This window comes from Bactrocera latifrons, unplaced genomic scaffold (genome assembly GCF_001853355.1).
Source record: "Bactrocera latifrons isolate USDA-ARS-PBARC rearing strain unplaced genomic scaffold, ASM185335v1 scaffold_3, whole genome shotgun sequence".
In the NCBI taxonomy this organism is placed as follows: domain Eukaryota; kingdom Metazoa; phylum Arthropoda; class Insecta; order Diptera; family Tephritidae; genus Bactrocera; species Bactrocera latifrons.
The window spans coordinates 1,209,201-1,220,293 of record NW_017536629.1 but is presented as its reverse complement, the minus strand read 5'-3'; the positions used below and the strand labels follow the sequence as shown (position 1 = coordinate 1,220,293).

At 33.8% G+C, this 11,093-nt stretch overlaps 1 protein-coding gene across 11 annotated transcripts in view; it reads left to right on the top strand.

Annotated features, from left to right (window-relative positions):
- LOC108970407 (protein lap4) overlaps positions 1 to 11,093 on the top strand; it is a gene marked incomplete in the record, with an annotated part of 147,788 nt that overhangs the window by 44,611 nt on the left and 92,084 nt on the right. For all 11 annotated transcript variants that reach the window (XM_018935756.1, XM_018935747.1, XM_018935750.1 and 8 more), the window contains 4 exon segments: positions 7,599 to 7,816; positions 7,948 to 8,277; positions 8,531 to 8,613; positions 8,785 to 9,047. In XM_018935756.1, the coding sequence (XP_018791301.1) occupies positions 7,599 to 7,816; positions 7,948 to 8,277; positions 8,531 to 8,613; positions 8,785 to 9,047 (894 nt within the window).

Below are 11,093 nucleotides of genomic sequence, written 5' to 3'. Positions count from 1 at the left end.
GAATTAGTATTATGAAATCCACTACAAAAGGTAGAGAATATAAAAAAAATGAAAAAAAAAAACATTTACAGAGGTCAGGAAGAGAAAGGTGCGAAGACTTGTTGAGTTTTTAGAGGTTAAAAACAATTTATCAGAACTTTCTATAAAACTACTATGTAAAGTCCTATGAGTCCTATAAGGAAAGTTGAAAATTTGTACAACTTTTGTATTAATTTTTTTAACTTAACTCAAAACTCATGTGAAAAATCAAATAACCAAGTTTTTGTTTTATTTTTAATCACAACATTTTTTTAATTTTTTTATTTTAACTATAACTTTTTTTGAGGTTTTTTATTTTTAACCACAACGTCGCCGTTTAATTTTTTCATATTTTCATATTTTTTTCGGCAATCGAAATAAAACGTATTTTATTCTTAAAAACCACTCAAGTTCTTGTAGACCATTCAATGTCACAATTGCTTCAAATAATCGAATCTGTAAATTTTTCTCGAAATAATTCGCTTGTTACACGTGTTGTGTGCCACCTAGCCCCGTCTTGTTGGAGTAAGATGTTGTCAAGATCAACTTCTTCGAATTGCGGCCATAAAAAGTTGGTTATCATCGCTCTATACCGCTCTCCATTGATAGCAACAGTGCCGTCAGCGACATTTCGATTCCACCAGACCAAAAGCCACGCAAAACTGCCAATTTTCCTCTGCCTCGAAATAAGCTCGGAACGATTATTAGGCGACTGTAACATTGCAAACATTATTCAATACAATGACAAAAATAATTACAGATGGTCACGTATTAAAAATGGCCGAAATGACACTAAGAAATCATATCATCCCTTTAGAAAACCCGGTGCAAATGGTCAGCATCAATAGCTGAGTCGGTTAAGCCAAGCCATGTCAGTATACATACATATATGTCCGTCCGTTTTTCTGAATTTAAACTCGACCTAGTCGCTCCGTTTTTAAGAGCGCGATCTCTTTTCACTTGTTCTTTTCTTCCGAAGATGCTGGCCATTTGTTGGAATCGCCGATATCAGTCCAATTCGATCAAACTCAAGTTCTTATATGGAACTATTTTTTTAATTTGTGACGGGTATTATAACTACCGTTTAACCGAAGTTAACATTTTTTTCCTTCAAAAGCTATCGACCCTGCTTAATTAGTAATAATTTTCGCTTTTTTTTTTTTGGAATTTAAATTTGGCAACTTAAATTTTAAAAGCATTTGTGGCAATTAGTAGACGCACGAATAGTTAATATATTTTTTCATCAATTAAATCATAACTTTTTTCTATTTGGAGGCCAAAAATTAACAGTATTCGGCATTTTTCCATATGCATATATACATACATATTACATTAAAATACAGTTATTATTAAGGTTGGTCCATTTTCATATGTCTGCCGGCATATACATATGGTACATACCTATCTATTCGTTCGACCATCAAATTAGCAGCTGGACAATATCATTGAAAAGTGATAGTTGTAGGCAGTCTCTCAACATTCACTACACACACATTATTTCCAACTTATTTGATCAAAATTTACTCATATTTATTGAGTATAGTAGACTTCGTTGATTCGAGTACATGGGTTAATTATTTTTTTATACAATTAATTCACCCATTTGACCTACATATTGAATTTACAACAAATTTAGATATACAAATATGTTTATTCATCATACATTCATATATACCCTACAATGTACCGGAAATGGGTTCCTACGGGTATTCTTATTCTTATAAGTTACTTTGCATACTCGCGCCATAAGCTTTGAATTCTCGCTCGGTGCTGTGCCTTATAAAGACTCTCTTTATAAAAAATATGTATGAAAGTATACATTTATGTTATTAACAGAGCTACCACAGTTATTTATGATAATGTCGTGCCAATTAACCGGCTGCGTAATGATTTGCTGTTTGAGTCTTTTACTATGTGTATTTAGTGACCATAAATGCGCCATAGACATTACTTTTAGAAAGAACAGCTGATCAATATGAGCGTTGCTTGGACTAACGAACTCTTTATACGTGAGTGACGTAAGCTGTGTTGTGCGAAAGGGCGTTGCCCAGCGCAAATTGTATGGTTTCTTTGAGAAGCTTTGATCATGAATCAGTTTGAGGCGGCGTTTGCAAGGCGGTGTCAAAAAGTGTTATAACTGAGTAATAACAAAAGCGACGACGCAGAATGAATTCAAGAGCGGAAACATCATGTAACACAGATTAATGACGTTAACTATGTTTTTATGTAAATCAAAGTGAAAAAATAAAAACAAACATGATTGTGATATCTTAAGCTGAAAACTCGTTCTTTTGTAGCTTTTGTCAAGGGAAAAGCAATTTTCAGCTACAGTGTCGCTCTGCCGCCAACCTTGATTCGTATTTCCGGTAACTCTTTGAAGCGTGTAATTTGTAATACATGTTGTAAAATAGCTCAAGCTTTCTTTCTTCGAAATTTATAAATTAATGCAAAGTAACTGATCTTCACATAAGCACCGTTTTGCCGGCTAAACAGTTTTAGATTATATACATTTATAGATATATACATTTTTCTACTGTATATTATTATGAGCAAAAAATAGTAAGACTTTGTTCATAATTTCAAAATTCTTAATTTATTCTTTAAAAATATTCCATAATATTTGCTTTTCCCCAAATCAGATTTGAAAAGATTGTGCTTGACCACCTCCACCTCTTTTCCGCAAATATTAGTTATATAATAGTTTACGATATATCTATCTTTTAATTAGTTTGAACAAAAAAAAAAACAATCTTCAAAAACATGTTTAAATATATTTATATATTTAAAATTATACATTCAGGCTTGAGTAAAGGCACGTGTGTATACGTAGTAATGATAAGGAATATCAAATCTATTTGCTGAATGGAATTTCATAGTAAAGTGTATTAGATATGAAATTGAATCATTCAATATATTGGTGACCCAAAATAGGTTATCTTCAATATAACTGAAGGTCTAGTTGAATATTTCTTATCTTTACCATTGAATTGTGGTTTGGTAACACTCGTGGGATTACCAAAAATGATGTAAGAGCGATAAGCTTCAAAAAATTACTCACATGAATGCTACTGGTTACAAATATAGATTAAATGAACCTGCTAAAGGCGCATTCCAAGGCAAATGCGCTTTTATATTTTACTGAAATAATGCCATTGAGATTATGTTTATGCCGTTATTAGAAGGTGTAGTCTCTAACCACGAATATTATATGTAATTTTCAATTTGAATATGTATGTAAATGACTAAATTAAGTAATAAGAAGAAGTTTTGGGTTTCGTATTTTTATGGAAAATAGATAGATTGTAGCACCCTGTTGCTGAATTGAATGAGAAGTGATTGACTTAAAATCGAGCTATATTTATTGGATACCATGAATAGCGTATATTAGGTATAACATTCAGCAGGAAATATCGGAGGTCCTATACAATCAATATAGAATTGATCAGCGTGATGAAGTTGCTTTAGCCATCTCCAACCCTCTGTATAAGATGAATTCGACCTTTAGTTGTTGAAGTCTCGTTCAAAAATTTTGCATATGTTATTTTCTCTTCAAGACACTGCTCATTTGTCGGAACTAACGAAATAGGAGCACTATAGCATATAGCTGCCATACAAACTGAGCGATAAGTAGCACGTAATTGTGAGGAAATCGTATTCATTTGAAGAGATACATATCTTCACGAAATTTTGCATGAGTTATTGCTTAAGGCAATAATGCAATCTCCTAAGAAATTTTTCAGATTGGACCACTCTAGCATATAGCTGCCATACAAATTGAACGGACAAGGTCAACTTCTTGTATAGAAAACTTTTTTATTTGACAAGATATCTTCAGGAAATTTGGCGTAGCTTTTTGGCTAAGGTAATAATGCAATATCCTAAGAAATTGTTCTGATCGGATCACTATAGCATATAGCTGTCATACAAACTGACATATCAAAATTTAATATTTAATATAAAAAAATATAATGATCTTTTTATACCCTTGTATACTGTAAGAAATGCTTGTATGAAGTGTACTCTAACTTCGGTGAAGGTGAAGCCAACATTTTTTTTATTTACATTATTTAATTACATTGTTAGAAAGCTTTTGGTTATATAAATGTGTTTTGCTGCAACGCGTAGTTTAAACTTGTTCTCTCGCGTGGATGTATCTAAAGCAAATTAACAGCAGCAAAAACTGTTTTTTGATCTCTATACAAATATCTGTATTCAGCGCTTCACAACTGCTAATACATAACTTAATAAATACAGTATGAAAGCGGTTAGATGCAACGAGCTGTCATGCCAAAAGTACATATTATAGACTTTGCTTTGCCTAATAAATATTTATCCAAAACATTTCGCTCACTTGTTAATTAATAATAAATTATATTCAGCGACATTTTACGTGCTCTTCTAATTGTTATCTAAAGCTGAAGTCTAGTTCAAACATAGGCGTACAGTAAAGTAGGGGGAAAAATTACGTATTTTGTGTATACTTTGTAAACTATTTGCGCTAATATTTTCAGAATACATTTTCTCCCTATTTAATTTTTCAATTACCATTATTATCCTTTACACTCTTCTTAGTTTGTAAATTATGAATTTTTCTTTGCGCGGTTCTACTATGCGCACCTATTCGTACTTAGTCTAGACTAGACTTCTTGCTATTGTGCAAACGCAGTAGACATGTACGCTGCTAGATATACTATACTAAGTAATAATATTTTGTTAAGCTCAAATTATCTACGTTAAGTTTGTCTTGTGCTATTACTATTGTTGCCATTATATATCTACTTAGCTTATGTACATTCTCATGCGTACTTAGACACTTACATATATATCTACTTGTGTGCTGTCTTATCCGCACACGCAGTCAACCTTCGATTTACATACGAGTTTGTATGTGTTTAGGTGTACATAAATGATTTTTTTTTTTCATTTTGTCATTGGTATGTGCGTTTATATTAATGTGATATGGGCGTTGGTAACAGTTTATTCACGCTAAGCATAATAATAATATTTACATAAATCTTCATTCTAGCGCCAAGCGCGCCGTGAATAGCGCATAATTTAATTGAATAACAAAAAAATTAGAAGTAGAACAATAGGTCACAGCAATTTTCTTTAGTTAGCTCAAGTGGTACTTTGGAATGCACAAGTGTTACGTTTTCTATGAAATGTACCTGTATGTGTGTATGTACTGGTGTTTTTCCAAATTTATTAATTTATGTAAATGCTGCTTCGTTTGAAGTTAATATTTGATCATTTACGATGTTGAAATTTTGAAGTTAATTTTTGTTAAGACTACTCAACAAATTTGATGGAAAAATTTGCGACCAGCGCGTTAAGGGGACTGTGGGGTATTTGGGTTCTACTGATTGTGAATTTGAGTTAAAAAACTTTCTATCGTACAGCAATTTTTGTTACTTTACTGATTAGGGGTGGTTTGACCTCTACATCACTTGCTTACAACACAAAATATCCTACGTGTTGCACATATTTATGTCATTTTCGGTTTTAGCAAACCAAAATTAGCTATAGAAGCAGCCACCAACATCACAGTCGTAAAATGATCTAGGGCTTATCCTGTATAGGAAGCTTTCATGGAAGCCGATTATCGTAAGAGAGAGTAAAAATCATCATCGATTGCATTATGCTGCCGCAGAGGAGCCATCCGCCTTGTTGAGACGAACTTTTAGTAAGCAAATCAGTCGAAATCAGACATTCTTCTGTTGATTGACCACCTAGCTTATCTTATGCGGAGCACTGCTGGCGAAATAGAACCAGGCATACATATGTCATAAAAAAAAAAAAAAAATATTGAGATGGCCTCTCACCGAAAGTTGTCATCTGCCGCAGGAAATTGCAAAGCCGATGAGCTGGCAAAGAAAGGCAGCCTAGAACCGCTATCAGTAGAATGGGAGAGGGTCGGTGCTTCAGTATCCTTTTGTGAACCGGATAGCTGGGCTTCGCGAAAGCTTGGCCAACGCTGAGCCACCATGGGTACATGCGCTGTTGCAAAAGCCGTTTAGCCTAAGATCGATCACAAAAGATGTAGAAAAAACTCCATACCTCCTTCTTGACTGTCCCGCGTTTGGGAGTTCAAGACTTAAACACTTGGGAGCAGATACCTTCAGACATTCCATCGAACTGGCGAGAATGGAAATTAAACTTCTTTGCAAATTTCTATTGGCAACTAAGCGTTCTCTTACTAAGTCTTCTAAGAGTTCTTCTTTTTTATGGCTTCACAAAGGACTACATATAGCTGTCCACGTGTGATCTTTAATCAGTCATTTAACCTAATGAACGTCATTGTTTTCCATTTCATGATTTTTGTCAGAAATTTGAGGAAGTACTTTCAAAAGTGTTTCGCTGAAATTTAAACTCAGGAGTTGTTAGCGTCATTTTCAAGTTCAATAGCCTTACGTAATATAAAATCCGGTTATAGTATCCGTTTAAATTTACTTAGAAAGGTAGTAAAATGTGGATGGTAGTTAGCTTAAATGTGTTGGATTGAATCTTTGATCGAGTTTAAATAAGCTTAAGTTCAGCGAAGTACCGAAATTTTCAGCTTTTATTTTCCAAATTTTTTGCTTATCACAATCTGGTAATAAATGTCTATTTATAACCCAGTAAAGTAATCAACTGCTTATTATTAGGTTTAATCGAAATATAGTTATTTGTTTTTATTTTTTATTTTTTGGAATGAAGGCCTAAGCAGCTTCCCCTAGTTTCCTAGTCTGCCTGTAAATTAATTTACACAGATCATATTTAGGTAAATAAATAGATATTCCTTTCAAATTTTATCGTTTCATGGAATGTTTCCAAAGCGCTGACCGATTTCCATTTTCCATTGTTTGATTTTTTATATATTAATAATGCGACTTTATAGATATTGATAATTATATATAACCTAAATCTAGCAATGCTTATGAATATTAATACCATAAATAGTAAAAAAACGTATTTTTATATAACTAACACATACATACTAATATTATGAATAATATTTTAGTTACATATGCCTACTTCACTAAGCATTCATTTAATTAAATTGATAATATATTGCAAGACCGATAATTAGTGCTAACTATATACTTAACCGCTTGAAATAGATTTTCCATGAACATGTCTCTAGTATTTTTTAAGGGGTACACCTAGCGTGACGGCCTAAAATCAGATCGATCTCTCAAGCGCCTCAAAAAAAAAAAAAAAAAAAGTAATTTCGTGAAAACCGCGCTTAAAGTTCGAGAAACAGTTGTAACAGAATACCATGCCATGTCACATATTCTGCTGTATCTCCGAAAAAAGCATATTTTTGAAGGTTAAAACTGATCCGTCCGACTTTTTTTAAGCTGATTGAACTGAACTCGGCTACACTTTAGAATGCTGTATTGATTCTTATTTTTTAATTTCAAACTAGGTGTGCCTCCTTTGTGCATTAGCGAAGCATATGCATGATCAGAATTTAAAAAAATGTACAATAATACTTAACCGATATAGAAATAATTTTGAAGAGTCATAAATGCAAATACGTACAAAAATGTCCATATTAAATAATATTCTACAAAAAATTTCGCTTTTCTTATCCTTAGCACGCGAACTTGAAACCGATTCGGATGGCTGGGAAGAGCGTGAAGCTTCTAGAACACATTCCGTTAAATTCTCCGAAGAATCCGCACAGGAGAAGGACACACCGTTTGTCCGACAAAATACACCACATCCCAAGGAGCTGAAGGCAAAGGCGCATAAACTATTCGCCAAAGATCGCAGTCGACCGGAAGACGGCAATTTGGATACAGTCTCCGAAGAAGTAAGTAAACTGATATTTGCGCAAAAGGAATGTAAGCTTTTGTCTCACGCTAGCTTATCATTTTCAACTCAAAAAATCAACTTTCAACAAAACTAAACTTTTCATTATTTACTTTACGCCATTATTTGCAGGCATCAACAAAGTTCGCTGTTAGCGGTACCGCACGAATCGGCGCTAATTCCACCATCGTAGAGAATATAGCCGAGACAAAACCCATCTATGAGAATCATCAGCAGCAGCCGGTATCGCCGAAAACGCCAACAACAGCGATTTCATTCGCCCCACAGCCTGTTATCGCTCAGACAGCGGGCACACAACAACAGCCCGCTGTTAACGCTGTAACAGTACATGAACCGATAGCAAGTGTTGCGCCCGAACATGGTAACGCCCCTGTAGTGGTGGCCTCGGCTGCAGCAACATCTGCAGCAAGCGTTACCGGCGACGAAGAAGAGGAAGACTTTGTAAGTGTAGACAGAAACCTGTCGAGAGTTGCTTAACAGTTAACCGTTTCGTGTTTTTAACATAACATTTCGCGCTTTTAATATAATATTTGTGCTTTTAACATAATATTTCGTACTTAAAAGATAACATTTCGTGCTTTCAACATAATATTTCGTGCTTTTAACACAACATTTCGTACTTATAAGATAACATTTCGAGTTCGAATGCTAATAACAGTTTCTGTATAAACTTTGTTTTTCTGTTACTTTACAGGATGAAGCGGAAAGGCGTGTGGGCTTTCAAGTTGAGGGCGAAGACGATGACTTCTACAAGCGGCCAATGAAATTGCACAGACGGTAAGGGGGGGATAGTTTTTACTGATGTATTAATATGTTTTTTTGTATGTGATTTTGATAACAATTTTGTTGGAAACGTTATGGTTAGTTAAAGAGCTCTTATGAAATAACTTTACTGTGCTGGTAGTTATTACTATTCTATTTCTTATATATTTTCTTTGATTTCCGCAGTGACACTCCGCACCACTTGAAAAACAAACGTGTACAACATAATATCACCGATAAAAAATCAAGTGAAATTCTCGCCAATGCTTTGAATCAAGAAAAGAAAACGTCACAGCTGGCTCCAGTTCAATCGCCCATCCAAGAAAACGAGGCTGCTGAGCAGAGTGAGCAATTACAATTGCAGCAGCAACCACCATTTGCCGCACCAATCTCACCCATACCACCGCCAACGGTGTCTGGTCCACTGCCAGAAGGACATTTACTTGACGGTGAGTGTATTTATCAATCCCTATGTGCTTCCATTGCTAAAATTCCAAAAATGCGCTGAATTTTGATATTTTCTTAAAACGTGTTGAATGTCTTAATTTGTGAACTCTGTAAATCTTAAACAGTTCTGCAATGTTTTAGAATGTATTTGTATATATCTACCAATGTGCGGACAACACTAATTAGTGACGAATTCGCACATTCCTCAACGGAAAACAATCGATAAATCAATAGATTAGGTTACGAAATGTACTTATGACGTCTGTTGAAAAGTAAGTGGAAAAGCAAATTCAAAAAGTTCTAGCATATTTGAATTTATATTATTTTCTTCTGAGTGTACGAGGAGACTGTTACGGAGTTAGTGCGAAAAAACATTACAAATCATTTATTTGCTTCACAAGTCTACATATATTTTATATTATATACAAATAATGGTTTTGCATAGGGAAGAAAATTTTCTTTCTCACCTTTGTCAAAGGAAATTGCCATATAACACGTATCAGTGTTGAGTTCTGAGAAGAAGTTGAGAGTTTAAGACGGATTTTTATGAAGCTAAAAAATCTCGAAATTTTTCTGCACAAATAAGAATAAAAGTATGGTTATTATTCTCGCAAGGAATGATAAGAATATCCACTCAAGGAACGCAAATGTCTTGTCAAAGATCTGTTAGCAATGGATATTTTTTTGTTTTATAAAATTGATTTCTCATGATTGGCATTAAACTTCTCCAAGCAATATATTTTCCTTAAATGTGATGTTTGTCTTTGAAAGATACATATCTGATTTGAGCGGTCAAGTGGGTTTTAACGGTCGAAAAAGCTTTTTTCACCATTTTTTTTAATATTATTTTTTCTTTATTGCTTTTGAGTATATCAAAGAACAACATTTGAATAATATTTTGTGATTTTTTCATAAAATATTTTCGGCTGGTTTCCGGAGGCACCACCCAAAAACGTCTTAGAACGATTTAGAAAAAAAAATGTTTTGGCAAATTTGCAAAGAAAACAGTATAATTTTGGGTACAATTTTTTCCATAAAAAATTACCTTGCAAAAATTAATTGTAATCGAAAAAAAATCCTGTGAAAAATTTCAAAAAGATCGCTTCAATAGTCTCTGAGAAATCGTGACTACTGAATTTGAAAACGATGTTTCGAGAAAAACACGATTAAAGATTGAAATAGCCTGACGCGCCGCTCTCCAAATGGTCCACTTTTATGCGATTGCCTTAAAATTTTGAGAAAATATTATAGAAAAAAAATTGGAAATTTCATAACCCACGTAACCACTTAATGCCATCTGAACAAATATGTATTGGAAGAAAAACTACATTCTTACGTATTTTAATAAAAATTTGTATCTCATGTAAACATTTGATTCAATTTAGTACTTGTTATAAGCCTCGGCGGGGTTTGCCTTAAGTGAATTAGTGAGTATAGTTTCTCCGAAACATTTATGTTGCGTTATCATATGCGTAAATCGACATAATGCCACGCATCTCTTTGCGCCCTCTACTCGACGCCGGTTTTGCAAAAAATTTTGGTGTGTTGATACGACTTCAGCATCGCTTTATACCCAAAACATTAACCAAAGCGGCTGAACCGATCCATAAGACGAGTTGAAATCGTCTGTAATTTTTTTCATGTTATCACTACGATTTTCAAGCACTTTTTCTTCAACTATTTCAATGTTATCGTCAATTTATTATCATAGATGGATGGGTGACTCGTCTAAGGCAAGTCTTCTATGTCTTCACGACCTTCTTAATGCTTTGTACCACTGAAGTACTTGTGTTCGTGTTAAAGTAGACTTTCCAAAACAAGTTAAAAATCGCCAGACAAACTTTTTGCGCCGTAAAGAAACAACTGGTCAATCACGCACTCATTGATATATGGAGATCAAGATCTAAGAACATAAAAATGGTTGTTCTAATCTAAATTTTGTTGTAATAAACTTTTTTTAATATGCTTTTTGAATAACATTTTTTTAAATATTTTTTTTAATACTTGCTTTTAATACCTTTTTAAAATATTTTTGGTGCGTTGCCAGA